At 37.4% G+C, this 16,810-nt stretch overlaps 4 protein-coding genes across 4 annotated transcripts; 2 read left to right on the top strand and 2 right to left on the bottom strand.

Annotated features, from left to right (window-relative positions):
- Nucleotides 1-650: 650 nt before the first annotated feature.
- On the bottom strand, nt 651-3,896 carry LOC103954400 (GDP-mannose 3,5-epimerase 2). Its single transcript, XM_009366226.3, has 7 exons — nt 3,740-3,896; nt 2,657-3,067; nt 2,418-2,511; nt 2,205-2,334; nt 1,982-2,114; nt 1,264-1,471; nt 651-1,122 (listed from the first exon to the last, which is right to left on the bottom strand). Exons 2-7 carry the CDS (start codon nt 3,064-3,066, stop codon nt 967-969), a joined length of 1,131 nt encoding a protein of 376 aa, XP_009364501.1. The 5' UTR covers nt 3,067; nt 3,740-3,896; the 3' UTR covers nt 651-966.
- Nucleotides 3,897-6,349: 2,453 nt separating this feature from the next.
- LOC103954399 (V-type proton ATPase subunit F) lies at nt 6,350-8,749 on the top strand. Its single transcript, XM_009366224.3, has 5 exons — nt 6,350-6,505; nt 7,209-7,287; nt 7,380-7,461; nt 8,025-8,107; nt 8,320-8,749. Exons 2-5 carry the CDS (start codon nt 7,225-7,227, stop codon nt 8,482-8,484), a joined length of 393 nt encoding a protein of 130 aa, XP_009364499.1. The 5' UTR covers nt 6,350-6,505; nt 7,209-7,224; the 3' UTR covers nt 8,485-8,749.
- Nucleotides 8,750-11,172: 2,423 nt separating this feature from the next.
- LOC103954486 (light-inducible protein CPRF2) lies at nt 11,173-14,435 on the top strand. Its single transcript, XM_009366320.3, has 6 exons — nt 11,173-11,589; nt 12,914-13,010; nt 13,121-13,334; nt 13,469-13,544; nt 13,628-13,753; nt 13,872-14,435. The coding sequence occupies exons 1-6, from the start codon at nt 11,188-11,190 to the stop codon at nt 14,262-14,264; spliced, it is 1,308 nt and encodes a 435-aa protein (XP_009364595.2). The 5' UTR covers nt 11,173-11,187; the 3' UTR covers nt 14,265-14,435.
- LOC103954398 (pentatricopeptide repeat-containing protein At3g18970) lies at nt 14,436-16,075 on the bottom strand. The gene has a single exon (XM_009366223.3). The coding sequence runs from the start codon at nt 15,982-15,984 to the stop codon at nt 14,572-14,574; it is 1,413 nt and encodes a 470-aa protein (XP_009364498.2). The 5' UTR covers nt 15,985-16,075; the 3' UTR covers nt 14,436-14,571.
- Nucleotides 16,076-16,810: the final 735 nt, after the last annotated feature.

Below are 16,810 nucleotides of genomic sequence, written 5' to 3'. Positions count from 1 at the left end.
TTATAATTTAAATATCATCATCATCTTTCACAATCAAGCTGCCAAGTTGAAACGATTGAATTAATATATTCTTTATGCTTCAAAGAATCTTGGTATATATCTTTTACATTTGCTTGGGTTTGATCCACAAATTTTTGATGGTTTTTTAAATCATTTCTGACCACATGATTGAATAAATAAGTGGTAAAACAACAGGAAAAAAAAAAAAAAAAAAAGGAAGTTAGGGATGCACAGGAGGAGGACAAGGGAAGAGTGAAAAGCATTAGGGAGTGGTTCTTATTGTGCTTGTACTGTAAAATTTCACTATAATGTTTCTCGCTCTAATGATGTCGCACATTTTAAGCTCGATTAAGACTAACAAGTATACAATGAACGAGCGAGAGATACTTGGCTCTCTCTTACAACAATCATTCTCTTCTTATATCTCTCTTCAATGGATATATCTCCGATCGTATGCAAGAATCTCCCGAGCATTAGCAATAGGCAATGGTGGGAGCCACCAAAAAGATGAAGCTTTGTTAGTTGCAAGTAAACAACTAACAACCATCTTATCAACCATTGCAAGGAAAGGGATTGCGAATTACAGGCAGAAAAAAAAGCAAAGGTAAAGGTACCAAAGATCAATTTTTGCAAGCATAAAACAGCATAACTCAGACAAGCATATCTCCGATTGCCCGCGGGTTGAAAACAGCCGGTCTCAACATTCGGGACAGGTCGATACTGAAATTTGAACCCGAAAAAAAATCTTAACAGAATCAACTGAACTCATAAACTGAATAATGCTAAAGATAGGGAAACAAAATACAAAGGCAATCCTAAGGTGGCAGATTTAACTAACAAGCTAGATATTCAACGGGAGCGGAATAAAAGCTTCCCTCCTTATTGTCCACGCACATGGAATGTGCCCTGCTATCATAACCAGAACTAATGAATACTATATTTTCCGGTGCAGTTTTGTAGGACCCTTCATTCTTTGCCATCAGCAGCACGCAGCGAACCAAGTTGAACTGGGGCTTGGGTTCCCACAACCTTAGATGAGCCATACACCGAGAGGTCAGCGCCTTGTGCCTTCTCTTTCTCAATCTGTTCCTTGATCCAGAAGTATGTAATTCTCAGACCATCCTAAATGAACAAAATGAAAATGTGAGTTCAAACTATGCCGTAAACAGGGAGCAATCACAAAACTGACAACAATAAACCCCGACTTTAAAGAAACTCGGTGGATTTAAGAAACTGCAGAATGGGTACTCTCAAGCTATTTACCTTCAACCTCATGGTAGGAGCCCAACCAAGTTTCTCTTTGATCAGTGTGTTGTCTGAGTTACGACCACGGACACCCTCTGGCCCAGGAATGTGTTGGATAGGCAGCTTCTTGTCCTCAAAGCTAAGAACGATCTCAGCCATCTCATTCATGCTAACCATCTCATCACTTCCAATATTCACTGGCTCGCGGAAGTCTGACTTCGTCAACCTAAATCATGAAAGAGAGGACATAAATTACAAATTTTAAAGGGGTTTCATGTGAAACCCAACATATACCTAATAAAATTTGCCCCAAGAAAAAATAAATAATGGAAGTTTTTGTACAAGGGCCATGTTAATCTACCATACAATGTTGTAAGGTCCTGCAGATATAAATCGAACATGTAACAGAAAGATATTTCAACAATGTAATAAATTCATTTGTCTTCATATCTAGCACTGTCATACAATTACTTGCAGAAAATGCCCTCGTAACACCTTCAACGAGAACTTACATTATAATGCAAAAGATTCAAAACCAAATCCATAAAGGTTTAAGTTCTATGATAACCATTATAATCAACTAAACTAGACTCCACAGAGCCTTGTGAAAACAGAATAAAAAACAATCAACAACATCTAAGAAAGTCAAGTATTTTGAAGCTTAAACCCTAAAAAAGAAGTGTGGTTCAGCTAGAAAAGTTTTGAAACGAAAAAGTGATAGTAACAAGGTTCTTACCGAAGTACACCTTCTACACATTCATCAATAAAAGTGAAGGATCGGGTCTGAAGTCCATCTCCCCACATCTCAAACTTATCAGTGGCAGTGAGAGTCTTTCTGCAAAACGCAGCAGGAGCCTTCTCCCTTCCACCTATACAACAGATACAAGTAAGCAACACAAATTAGGATAAAAAGAAATAGACCATGCATCCTTATCAGCTATCATTGCAATTCAAGTCACCTTTCCAGGTTCCAAAAGGGCCATAAATGTTGTGGAACCTTCCAATACGGCATTCGATTCCAAAGTCTTTGGTGTAGTGCTTGCACAATTCCTCAGTTGCAAGCTTCTCCAGGCCATAAGCATCTTGAGGCTACAAATAAAGGTACAAAAAGACTGAATTCATTTAATTCGTCCAAAACTAGAGACCAAAACCATAACCGTAACGTAACATACCTCTGCAGGCCAGGCATCAGACTCCTTCAAGCTGACATTGGTTTCCAGCTGCTTAAACTCAGGGTAAATACAAGCACTAGAAGCATAGAAAAACCTGCAGAAACCCAGATAACAGATAAAGAATTTGAGTATTCAAGTACTTCAAAGCCTTTTGGAGTTAAAGTCCCAACTTTCCAACTCAAACATAAAGCATTCATACACCACATCAAAGTTATAACTGCAAGTTTGGGAGATCAAACCTCTTCACGTCATTGATCCTAGAAGCTTCGACCATATTGAAACTAATCATGGTATTGTTATAAAATATGACAGAATGGTTGGACTGAATGAAGCCCATTCCGCCCATATCAGCTGCGAGGTTGAACACATGGTCAACATTCTTCGTAACCTTCAAGCAATTATCCATGACCCTGAGGTCGGCAAGATGGAATTCATGGCAGAACATGTCTTCAGTCATGTGCTCATTCTTCTTCCAATCAGAAGCAATAATGTAATGACCCTCATTCTTCAATCTCCGAGCAATGTGGGAGGCGATAAAACCACCTGCCCCAGTAATGGAAATTCGGAGCTTTTCAGAAGGCCAATAAGGCTCCCTCTCGAGGTTCTCATAGGTGTACGCACCATACTTAGTTTCGCCGGTACTTCCCATTCTGAAAGATTAGATACACAGGAAAAAGATTACCACTTTCGCATTAGAATTTATGAGCCCTTACGGATTAGTTAACTTGCTTTGCTATACAAGCTAGAAAGTCATTACTTCTGACAAATCATTAACAATATAAACGAAAATGAACCCCAACCTAACCAACATGAAAATTTCACCCACTAACTAAAATTTCACATCCACTGAGTAGATATTGCAGAGAAATTGAACAATGAAAAAAAACAAAAAATGATAAACCACCCAAGAAAGTTTGGAAAAATGGGAAAAGAGTATAACCAGTACCTACACAAGCAAATTAAGATCAAAATATCTCCAAATTAATGTAAAGAAAGTATTACTGAACATTTCATAACCAACCCAAATGAAAACATCATCAAATCACATGGAAAAACAATTATATCTTCAAGATTTTGCTAAAATCAAGTAGTGTATGCAAAAGGAATGAAATTTTAGCAGACAACTAGATTCCCTCCTGCTATACAAACCACCAGAATTCCAAGAATTCAAGACCAGAGAATAATGTTGTTATGAACAAACCCATCAAATGTTACAACCCAGAAAACCCATCAAATGTTACAACAATTGGAACCAGCATGTGAGAGAGAGGGAGAGAGAGAGTAAGTGAGAGAAACCCAGAGAACCCATTTGGGAATTTTACCTGGACAGAGCAAAAGTTTGGAGCTTTGAAGCTTTTGAGAAGTTGGGAAGAAGAAAATGATTGGCAAAAGCTGGGTTCGGAGGAGATTAAAGGGGTTATGATATGGGGTATGGGCTCTCTGGCTGTAACGCTCTGCTACTATTTATAGGATATTTGAACACAGCCAACAATGCAACGCCACTCGTTAATTAATAAGGAAAATTAATGAAAATAATTTAAAATTTTTGAGTTTTAAAAATAAGAATAAAATAAAGGATAAATTTAATAGTATCAGGATTGATTTTTTAGTGTAAAAATATAATTTTTCGTTAAAGTGAATAGTACCGATAGCTTTTTGTTAAAGTTCCCTTAATAATATCATGGGTTTTCCATAAATTATTGAGGGAGAGATAGAGAGAGGCGGTATAAAGCAGAGAAGGATCCTTGCTAGATTTTTTGTTTTTTGAGGATTCTAGGGATCCTATGATTGTGACCATTCATTGTATATTATAAGGTCAGTTTTTGTTAGGTACTATTTATATTTAATTTTAAATTTTAAATGATTTCTCACCCATGATATATGATGAACGGTCACGATCAGATCCCCAACCGTATAAAGCTACCAAACTTGTACCACCACGGAGACACGGATTTGGTCAGTTGGTTATGAGTGTTACTTCACATATCGTTTTGCGATTGAGGTCAAATTTATCTTGTAAAATTGGTGGAAAATTCTATTAAGCTATGAATATTTTATATACTAAAATTTTGTCGGTTAAATTTTGATAATTATTCTTTATTATTGATCTAAAAATTCAAAATTTCAGAGTTATATCGAAAACAACTTAAGAGTCCCATAAATGAGATTACCATTACCACATCTTGCATATGTATATTAGATCATTTAGCTAAAAAATGAGGTTATTTTTAGTATTTTTACAGTCGAGTTTGATTCTCTCTTTTACCAAACTAGATTATATTTTATCAAAAACTTTATATGGGTCTAAAATCAGAATCATCACGACCCAATTTGAGACAGCAAACCCCAAACGCCTCGAGCGCTGGTTATGTGAGAAGTATGGGGAGAGTCAGGCAGCGAACATAAAGAAGAACAAGTGGTAGATGAGGCTGAGGAAGAGCACGGGGAGAGCAAAGTTCATCAGCAGTTTGATTACCACGTTGTTTGTTTCAAAACCGATAAACAGAGAAAATAGTTATTTTCGTTAAATCAACGTCCAAATAAATAATTTTTTCTTAAAAATCACTACGTTTTTTGGGGTAATTTTGCATACAAGTACGAGAGTGTTTTTTAAAATAAAATTAATGAGGGTTCAAAAAACTAAGTTGGTTGTACAAAAAACGAATCATCGTGAAATTCTGGGGTGGCTTCGTAATGTACGGATCGAAGTGAGAGGGCCATGACTGGATGGGCCCCACCACTTGTCCAAAGGAGAAAGTTCATAGAAAGATGGGCTGAATGTGCCAAGGCCTGTTTTTGTTGGGGCCCAAATGAAATTACCTGGAAGGTCCTCTTATCTTAGAGCTTTCATTGCTAGCGCACGTAATTCTGTGAATCGTCGGATTGGTTGAGAAAAAAAATCTCAACCGTTCATTTTTGCCTAACCTGAGTAATCACTCTCCCGACTTCACCGCACTCTCACCGTCTCCTCCGCCCGAACCGAATCGGCATCTCCTCCTTCCTCAGTCCTCCCACATCAGTGGCGTCACCCAAATTCATCGCCTGAATCTAGCTCTCGGTCTCAACCCTCACTCCCTCTTCGCTGCACAAGGTAAGAAATTCCTGCGATATAAACTCAACCAAAGTTCATGGAGATTGTTTGATTATAGGGTTTCTGGATTAGGGCTTTTGAAATTAGGGATTTTGAATAGGATCGCTGAATTAAGGATTTTGAATTAGGATCCTGAATCTTAGGTACCGTTTGGTACGTGGAATGAAACAGAACGCAGTGGAACGTGACGCACCATTCCACATTTTGTGCGTCAATTTATTACGCGCTGTCTCATGGAACAGATTTTAATCAAATTTTTGTGCCAACCTCCTCTCTGGAACGACTTATTCTAACACATGGAACACAAAATTATAACTTTTTAGACAACAATACCCCTTCTCTTTTTCATTAATTTCACTTTAAAATTAATCAAATCCAAAGATTTATACATTTATTCACAATTAGCATAAAATATTCATCAAAAATCGAAATTTACCTCAACAGATAAATTCAAAAACTGAATTCTCTTATTTTTTCGGGATATCAAGCTTCTTTGGTCACACTTCAAATTTTTTGAGAAACTAAGTGACAAAAAACCCAACAAAAAGCAATTTTCTTTGCTTTTGATTTCTATATTCAAAGAAGAAAAACAGCATGGAGAGTACACCAAACGTGTCATTTAATCATTCGTTCAATTCCGACATGAGTGTACACCAAACCTAGCATGAAATCTCCATTCCGTTTCACTTTGTTCCTTTATGTCCCGTTCCGTTCTATTCGGTATGCGTACCAAACGGTACCTTAGCGAATTCCCGAAATTCGGGGATACCTAGATTTCTGGGCTTTTTTTTGGATCGAGTTGAAGAGTGGGCCGTTTGGGCGTACATTAGCACACGGCTCATAAGAAACTATGAGCCCGTTGGGCTATATAATAATAAATAAATAAAAATAAAATTAGGCATTCGATCGCAACTAGAAATCGCACGAAATAAACCACCGGAAAAAGGATATTTGGTACTGCGAAGCTGAATCGGAAGCTCAGATTCAAACCCTAGAGGTATGCTGATTCCCAAATTGATTTGATACGCCGTCGTTTTGCAACCCTAGATCCGTCAAAGTTTCATTTTTTCTGCTGTTGTCTGATTAGTTGGAATTGCTGCGTGTGTGAATTTGGTCTTAATTTTAATTTAATTTTTTTACTGTTAAATGTCTTGTTTGGTTTATTTTTGATTTGTTTATTTGGTTTGTTTAGATTTCAGACTGTCAGTTTATGATTTGAACATTTTGGTGTTTGATTTTTCTGATTGAATGCAGAATTTGAGTCTTTGATTTCAGCTGGGAAATTTTTTGGATCCAGATTTTGTTTGCAGGGTGGGATTTTGGCTAATCATTTTTCAGCTAATTTTGAATACTGATTTGGAACTATTGCCAACTAACTGCATCGTCTTCATTTTCCGATTTTCGATTTTCGATTTTCGATCACTGATATCACTTGTGTGAATTCTGTTCTCATTGACATTGGCATCATTGATTCAATTATCTTGATTACATTCATCTTTATACTGTGGAGTTCCGGAAAGTTTGCGTCGGTTTAAACATATTTGCTTATGAGCTTGATATCTGTCTATAAACATGATATCGTAGTCATAGAATTGTTCCGCTAGGATTGAGAAGTATATCGATGGGAACTAGTTCTGTACATTTTGTAAATTTGACTTTCCAATGTGGTTGATATCGTTTTTTCTTCTTTCTTGTTGTAGTCGATATTAACTTAAAATGGCCGGCAGAGCTAACATTCCCAATAAGAGTTCAGCGCTCATTGCCATGATTGCTGATGAGGTGTGGATAGTCTTTTCGGTAATCTTTTGTTTGAAATCTGTTCTTGTATTCTCGATTTGTCTTTCTGATGAGATGCTTGTTATCGTGTATAGGACACTGTAACCGGATTTTTGCTAGCTGGAGTGGGTAACGTTGACTTGCGAAGAAAGACAAATTATCTTATTGTTGATTCAAGTACGTTATGAGCTTTATTTATGCGCGAGTGTTGAAACTTCATTTATACTGGTCGTCTGTTTCTAAATATTTGTATGCAGATAGGTTAGCTGATGGGCCAAAATGCCAGTTCTAGTATATGATTAGTAGTCTATTAGTCAGGTATTTTTGCGGTCTAATCCTGTGGGTAAGTGAAAGGAGTAAGGCAATGGGAAGGAAATCACAAACTTCTAGGAAATGAAATCTATCTGAAATCCCTTCTTGTTTATCAAGAAAAAACAAACAATTTAGCCTGTCATCATTCATTAATGAAGCAAGGTGTAATATTACATTTTGGTCAGTTACGTTTTGGCTGCAGCGACAGCGGTTTGGTGTTCCTTATGTCTTTCTTCTTAAACGAGAATCACAGAACTTGAAATTGGCCCACAGCCTGGTCCCTTAAATAAAAAGCCTACTTTTCTTTCCTTTTCTGTTTTTTTTTTTCCTGTAATTAATTAGCTAATAAATTCATATTAATATTTAAAGCAAGGTTTATAGAACGGTGGTAAGTTTCTAACAGTACGTGCTTCCGGTTTTCTTCTCAGAAACAACAGTGAAACAAATTGAAGATGCATTCAAAGAGTTTACAACAAAGGACGACATTGCAATTGTCTTGATCAGTCAATATGTAAGTTCTTTCTCGTACTTAAAAGTTCTTCAACCGTTATGAATGCGCCTTTTCTGGTTCTCAAGGCAATATCCATAGTGCCCAAGCACTTGCCCAACCTTTTAGAATCTATAGCAATCTTTGTATGTAATTCAAATGTATGCATTTCTTCCAAATCGGATGTTGGTTCAAGATTATTTCAAAGGGAAGTGACCCTGTTCTTCTCTTACCAGGTTGCAAACATGATAAGGTTTCTCGTCGATAGCTACAATAAGCCGGTTCCAGCTATTTTGGAAATCCCGTCCAAGGACCATCCTTATGACCCTGCACACGACTCAGTTCTTTCACGAGTGAAGTACCTCTTCAACACTGAATCTGTTGCATCAGGAAGGCGGTGATCATCTAGTCTTTCGATATGTTTTACCCGAGAGGTTGCGAAAAATAAGTATTGCTTTCGATACTATGTGTGTTTTTGCCATTCTGTTCACACCAAGTTCTGTACTCCTCAGGTTGGTTGGTATGTCTTTGTATTTAGGTTCCTTTGTTCCTAAAACCTTATCTATTAAATACCAATTCAAATTGTGTGTCATTTTATTCTCCTTGTAATGATCACCATGTCAAGGGACAAGTCTATTATTTATACATGTTGCATTTTTTTGGGAATTACCACATGGATAGAGAAAAACGCTGCAAACCTCAATACGCAACTAATTACACCTTACTACGTAGAAAAGTTGAAACACACGATATCACGAGATTGGTTTGGGGCGCACTAGTGGAGCGTGTGTATTCCAGCTCAAGTAGTTGTTACGTGACGTTCTGGTTTAATAATTGATATTACAATATTAGAGCACATTATTAGAGTTGGACGTTACATGACGGTGAATCTATTTTATGCAAGTTGCTCTCGGACGCGAGAACCTTTGTTAACTCACAGTGATCGTGAATGGATTAGCTTGAAAGTAAATGAAAATATTTTAATTCTAACCCAGGTCATCAAAGAAATATTCAAAGAGCCGCCACCAATTTCCACATTATTTTCTTTCACCAATGAGATGAGAGATAAAATATTGGCCTCATAAAATATTAATATACAAAAGAGGTCTCGATTAATATGAATTTATATTCTCTGCATGTCTGACTCTGCGGAATTTTAATAACCAGAAATTTGGACTCTTAATTTGTGTGGAAGAGAGATTAGAGTTCTTAATTGGTGTGAGGTAAACAAACGAAATCAATTAATGAAGACTTTTAAATTCAATTTGAGAAATTCAAATTGTCTGATCTTCGAATTTCGAACAGTAAGATTGGAGGAAGACCTCTATTCAATTAATCCTACCCAATGACCACACACTATGTGTGTGTGAACAATTTCATTTTGTTTTTTGTTTTTTTTATTAAGGATTGTGATTGGTTTTTAAAATTTTAAAAAGAGTATGAAAAATTGATGGTGAGATAATTTATCTTAATAAGTGCATATTTTATCATAATATCACATAATTATTATTTTGTCCATCTTATGTAAATATTGTTTATCAAAAATGAGGGTAAAATACGAAAAATAGGGATATAATTGTTATTTTCTCAAAAGATACAAAATTACTATTTTGCCTTCAAGTATTGTGTATCAAAAGTAAGGGTAAAATAGGAAAAAAAGGGCAAAAAATACAAAATTACTATTTTACCCTTCTAATGTAAGTATTGTATATAAAAAATGAGCAAAATTGAAAAAAAAAAAATAGTAAACAATTGATAAGAATAGTTCTCTTATTAATAATAGTATAGATAACATTTTTCTGGCCACCAAATTAAAAAAGGACAAGTCTTTTATTAATTATTATTTATTTTAAATTCATTTGGGACCCCACCCCATATAGGATGGTGGTGGTGGTAGCACAAAGAGAAAGAGACAAAAGGGACTTTTTATTTGTCCATTGGGTGCCTTAAAAGAGAGAACATAATGGACCCCACAAAAAAATGGGCCCAACAAAATGTGTGGGGGTAGTTTAGTGTTTATCCACAAATGGACGGCGCCAGCATGGCTTCAATGCCCATCCACTTGGAAAGGCGCCATTTGCAGTCTTTTCAATTCGCTCATTGCCTCTTGTTTTTTTTTTTTTTTTTTTTTTTTTTTTTGGGGGGAAAGCACTCATTGCCTCTTGTTTGGTATGCTTTTTGTTTTTGTATTGGATGTGTAAGAAGAGGTCGTCTCATTCTATCAACATGCATGAGAAATGAATTTCGAGGCGTTTAGAATTTTAATAGTATTTCAGGTCAATTACGTACTGTTATGTAAAAAAGATAAAAATGTATTTAATGAGAGTTAAGATAAGAGTTTGTTGAAATCTTTTCATTTCGTGCATTATTTGTTTTGGCTTAGATTCGGAACGTAACAAAAAGTCGTTTCTTACTATCAATGTATATGAAAAATGAGCCCCTTCTGAGGAGTGGGGAATTTATGTTCCTTGAACAAAAGAAATCAAAGCAAAATATGTTACGTAATATAAAAAAGAGGAAATTGAGACTATTTTTTTTTAACAATATCCAACTCAATTGAAATCAATATTAGCTTTTCTAACTAGACGATGATCTAAACCACTCTAAACATGGCAGAGGAATCAAAGTCGAGTTTACCTTGATTGAAACTTTTACAAGATTTTCTAACAAACAGTGATAACAAACGAAGAGATTAAACTCCAATGAACGTTGATTGAAATCTTTCTAAGTTTTTCTAACAATCATTAATGGAGAAACTTGAATATAGAAAAACGACATATTTCTTCGATCAATGGACCTAATGAATGCGAGGACTAAAATCAATGTAATTCAAACACATTCGATCAACCAAAAGGAAAATTTCCCTATCCAAAATTCTTTTAAAGTTTTCTTATTTCAAGGACCCCGCAGAATATTAATCATCCACTTTTAATATTAATTTAGGCTAAATACCAAATAATAAATAATATTCAACCAAAATATAATGACTTGTTGTCCAACTTTAAGGATCCAAATCGGATAAAATCCTTGACCAAAACTAGAAAGCAAGACAATAGGAGAGAGAAACAGAGAGAGAGGAGAGAGAGAGAGAGAAACAGAGAGAGATGGATAGGGTGTTTTCAGTGGAGGAAATGTCCGACCAGCTGTGGTCTTCCACAGCGCCGGCGGACAATGGCGGAGCCGACGACGACAACTTGTCTAAGTTGAACCGAAGCGCATCGGAGTGGGCCTTCCAGCGTTTTCTCCAAGAAGCTTCTCCCTACTCCCCCTCACCCTCGCCGACGCCGCCGCCACCTCCGCATCCTTCTTCTTCTTCTACAGCTCACCATCACGACCAAAACGACGTTGAAGAGATTAAGATGATCAATGCCCACCACCACAACCCCACTCACACTCACTACAACAACATGCGACCGCCTAATGTCACCGTCGATTCCGATGAGTACCGGGCGTTCCTGAAGACCAAGCTCGACCTCGCCTGCGCCGCCGTGGCTTTGTCGCGGGAGGTTCGTCCTTTCTCTCTTTCTGGGCATTTTATTCTCATGGTTTCATTTTCTGGTTTGCTCTGCTTTTCCGAGAAAATATGGTCAAAGTCAGACCAATGGGTTGGGAATGAGCTTAACTTCTGTTTGGTTGCTGAGAAAGTTCAAGGAAACAAAAATTGGAGTTTTAACGAAATACTTTCGGTACTATTCAATTTTCAACGAAAATGATATTTTTATTTTAAAAAATCACTTCTGATACTATTCACTTACAACATTTTTTTTATCTTTTTGATTAAAATTAAAAGTTTTCAAATCATTTTCATTAATTTTCTTAGAAAAAAAATTGAATTTGAAATCTATCATTTATTTATTTTTGTGAGTGGAATGTTTAACTCAAGTAAGCTGCTTTCTACTTTGTGCATTGACAATTCAATAATTAAAGTTTCATTCTTTCTGCTTTTAGCTTTTTCTCGGTATCCAAACAGAGTCTCTCCCTTGGGTTTGTTTTTTAGGAAAACACTACAATTCCGTTCATAAGCGTTTTTTTTAAGAAGTGCTTTTATTATAAATATGTCAAAAAAATTATTAAAAATTTGAGTGCTTTTTTAAGAATCCGGATCTCTTTTCTCTAATTCTCCTTATTAAACAATCTGAATCCTTGAAATTTGATACAACGGCTAAAACTTTAGCCTTTGAATGAAATTTCAAGGATCCGGATTATTTGATGACGAGGATTAGGTGGAAATGATCCAGAGAGGATCCTACCTGACAGGTGCTTCCCAAAAAAGTAATTCTACACGAAGTGTTTATAACTGGTTGGTTGGTTAACTTGGTTTGTTCGATACGCTTGAATATTATTTGACGGAGCTAAAATGGAAAGGAAAGAAAACTTACTGCCACAAAAGGATGAATTGTCTGAAAGCAAAAGCAGGGCTGCTGCCCACCATCCGTGGATGAAATCCAACGGTCAAAATATGCGTCGACACTGAGTGTTTATAGCATGTAGGTACTCAAGAAAAATCGCTTAGCTACCGCGTATTGCTAAAACTAAAACATTAACAATTGAAACATGGTTTTGAAGTCCGAGTGAAACCGAACAGATGAATGTGTTTTCCCAAAGGAACTTTCTGTGGTAGGGTTCTAAAGATCAAGTAATCTTTTGGAACGCCAATTTTTTGGTAGAAACAGAGTTAAAAGCCATTCCTTTTTTTTTCTTTTCTAGTAAAACGCCGATTCTCCTGTTGAGATCTAATTCGATCTTCATGAATTTCTCGAGAATTTTTCTTACGAAGTTATGTTATGTATTGACAAAGTGCTCGCTGATATGTTCTGGTCGTGTCAATAGGGATCGTTGGTGAAAGCACAAGAATCTGCGGCTTTGGCTGACAGTGGATCACACGCTTCAAGTACTTCACAACTCGGATCTGAAGCCCCTTCGAAAGGTTTCCATTTGAACAAAAACATGTTCATAATTCGCATGTACTTCTGCTTTTGTGCTAGATAATGTTGTTAGAATGTCATATATATTCTTTTACTATTTTTACCTATGTAGGAGCTGGGTATGATTTATCCAGGTCAAATGATAAGAATGCTCATGCACCACTTGGTGCCATTCCTTCGTTACCTGCAACGAAATATAGATCCGCTATCCCAGTAAGGCAGGCAACTAGCGGATCATCGAGAGAAATGACAGACGATGAGGAAGCTGAAGGTGAAACTGCAATGAATGAGAACATGGACCCTGCTGATGTCAAACGCGTGAGGAGGTAACAGCGGCATCTGATTTTCTGGTTGTAACAAGCACAGCCTAATCTCCATCTCTTAATTATTGATTCAAATGTTTGGCTTCAAATACGTTTGGTTTCATTGCCTTTTCGCTAATTCATCCCGCCTTTTCCAGAATGCTGTCTAATAGAGAGTCAGCTAGACGCTCGAGAAGAAGAAAGCAGGCACATTTGACTGATCTTGAGGGACAGGTTTGTTCTTTTTTTTCTCGGCTTCCTGTTTTATCTCTGTATTTTGGTCTTCTATAGATTTCCTAACGCAATTTTCTTCGTAGGTATCTCAATTAAGAGTCGAGAACTCCTCTCTGTTGAAGCGTCTGACTGATTCAGACGAGAAGTACAACAAAGCGGCTGTTGACAATAGAGTTTTAAAAGCTGATATCGAAACATTGAGAGCAAAGGTAACCCTGAACTGCTCGAAAGTTGAATGCCTTGGTAACTGGTTCCTCGAAGGCTCCTAGAATATGAACCGAAAATAATCATATAAACTTTGTTACTTCATTTGTGACTAAATTCCAGGTAAAGATGGCTGAGGAGATGGTGAAAAGATTTACCGGGTCGAACCCCATGTTCCATGCTACGTCAGAGGTGTCATCAATCGGCATGCCACCATTTGATGGAAGCCCTTCAGAGGCATCAATAGACGCTGCTGTTCCGGAGCAAGATGACCCAAATCACCACTTCTTTCAACCTGCTTCTAATAACCCTATACCAACTCATGACCCGAGAGTCAAGAATGATTCTGCAGACGTTCCTTCTGTTGAAAACGTGCAGAAGAATTCTGCAGCAACATCATCAGCAGATGTGTCGGGGAAAAAGATGGGACGAACACCTTCCCTTCAGCGAGTTGCTAGCTTAGAGCATCTGCAAAAGCGGATAAGGGGTGGAAACCCGTCCAATTGGGAGCAGTAATTACAAACAGAGTGATCTACGCACGAGGAAAGATTGATTAAAGGATGCTTTGAACAACCATTGTATTGCCTCTTTACTTTTGGATTAGTCATGTAAACAATGCTATTCTTCATCTGTACCACACTGAATTAAACAGTTCGATACTTCTAGCACTTTCAATTTTTCTTGTCATGCACGGAACAGATTATACGCTCATTTTCGTGGCCTTCTTTGACACAGCATCAAATGTTACAACTCGAACAAATTCTATAGGAAAATAAAGAATAAATCATTCGATGCTGATCTACAAGTCATTCAGAACATATTGCTAACGGCTTGAAGTTTGAAGTGAACTCCAACCGGCTTTGTTTTCGATTCCCTTAACCTTCATTTCCTGTCTTACCATCTCCACATCCTCCCACCTTTCAGCAAAAGCATAAACGTTCGACAAAGCTACATAGTCCTCACTCTTTAGAGCTGAATCCGCGTAACTCTGCGTGGACTGTACACGGAGCAGCTTCTTCCCCACCTTCTCTCCCATTGCAACATCCCCATGGAGATTGCAAGCACTTAGCAAACTCCTCCACAAGACGGCATCAGGTTCAACTGGCATCCCTACTATAAACTCATAGGCTTCTTTCAAGTGCCCTCCGCGGCCAAGCATGTCGACAATGCAACCATAGTGTTGCATCCGAGGCACGACATCAAACTTGCTCTTCATCAAATGGAACAAATGGAGGCCTTCTTCAACAAGACCCGAATGGCAACAAGCCGAAAGCAAGCCGGTGAAAGTCACTGCATTGGGTTTTATTCCAGAACCCTGCATTACATCCAAAAGCTCCAATGCTTCATTTCCCTTGCCGTGAATGGCTAGCCCGGTCGCCATTGCTGTCCAAGTCAATACATTCTTCTCTTTCATTCGCTTGAAAGCGCAGAAAGCGCTATCAACACATCCGCATTTCGAGTACATATCAACAAGGCCAGTCCCCATAAACACATCATTGTCAGGAACACACATTGTCTTCTCCACATAACCATGTACACAAGCCCCAGTTTCCAACACGCCCAGCTGAGACGCCGCGGAAAGAACACAAACCATTGTAGTATCCGTAGGTTTCACCCCACAAACATCATCCAACATATCCCGAAACAACACCAACGCATCACTGACACTCTCTCTTTGCGAACAATACCCCGTGATCATTGCGTTCCACGTAACACAATTTCTCACAGGCATTTCATCAAACACATTCCGTGCCGAAACAACATCGTCATTACTACCATAAAAATGTATTAACGTTGTTTGCACCGAAATATTTGATACGACATCATGTTTCACAATCCGACCATGTATCTGTCTGCCTACCAACAACGTTGGAACCGAAGGCAATCTAGCACAAGCTCCAAGGACAAAAATGTAGGTAGAATCATCAAAAACTAAGGTTGATTTAGAAACCCAATTGGCAAAAACAAGAAGTGAATCTCTGGGTCGGGAGCATCTGATCAAAGTGTTTAGGAGGAACAAGTTTGGTTCTTGAAAGTGTTGGAATACCAAATGGGCATAAAGGTTGGTGCTTTTTGGGGATGAGAAGGCAGAGTATTGCTGGATGAGTTTGGCATGGAGGGAGGGAGATTTGAGGCCATTGGTGATCAATTGGGCATGAATTTTTTTGAGTTGGTGCGTGGATTTTAGGTTTAGGTTTAGGAGAGAGAGAGCTCTGGCTCTTGGGAGATGGTGCATGTGAGTTCTTGGAAGTGAACTTGAAATGGAGAGGCTAGCTAGCTACCAAGTGCTCTTGCTGAAGGAAAAAAAAAAAAAAGCTTATAAGTGATGAATTTTATGGATGTCTTCGCGAGAAAATAACGAAGACATGAATTAAATCAGTTGGTTAGATAAACATATTTGTTTTCTTTACTCAAGTTCAAATTTTATTTATAAAAATTGCCAAAAAACCCTCAAACAAATGAAAAGACGACCATGAGACCAATATCAATAAAGTGGGATGGGCTAACGAAGACGTTGGGTGGTCATAAGTTTATTTTAGAGGCAATTTTTACACATTTAATAGAGTAAATTGTAGCAATGGTTCCTTAACTTTAATCAAATTGGAGCAATGGTCATTCAACTAAAAATTCATTACCATTGGTCCCTCAACTTATCAAAATGTGTAGCTATGGTCCTTTTCGTCTATTCCGTCAAAATTTTATCAAAATGAGTTATGTTAGAAGGATCATTGTTACAATTGTGGTCCCTTAATTCATCAAAACGTGTAGTTATGGTCATTTTCGTCCGGTTCGTTAGAATTTTGTCAAAATGAGTTATGTTGAAGGACCATTGCTACAATTAGGCAAAAAGTTGAGGGACCATTGCTCTAATAGAGTTAAAGTCAAGGGACCATTTCTCCAGTTAGATTAAAGTTGAGGGACTAATGGTAATAATTTTTAATTAAATAAAGGAAGCCAATTAAGTAACGAATTATATGGATGTCTTCAAGAGAAAAATAATCGTGAGTTGATTAGTTGATCAAACTAGCTTAGTATTTGTTTGTTATTTTACTCAAGTTTTA

The sequence above is a fragment of a genome, unplaced genomic scaffold, assembly GCF_019419815.1.
Source record: "Pyrus x bretschneideri cultivar Hongxiangsu unplaced genomic scaffold, Pyrus_bretschneideri_v1 Contig48, whole genome shotgun sequence".
NCBI classification, from domain to species: Eukaryota; Viridiplantae; Streptophyta; class Magnoliopsida; order Rosales; family Rosaceae; genus Pyrus; species Pyrus x bretschneideri.
Note: the sequence above shows the minus strand (reverse complement) of the source record. Positions and strands in the feature narration are given on the sequence as shown.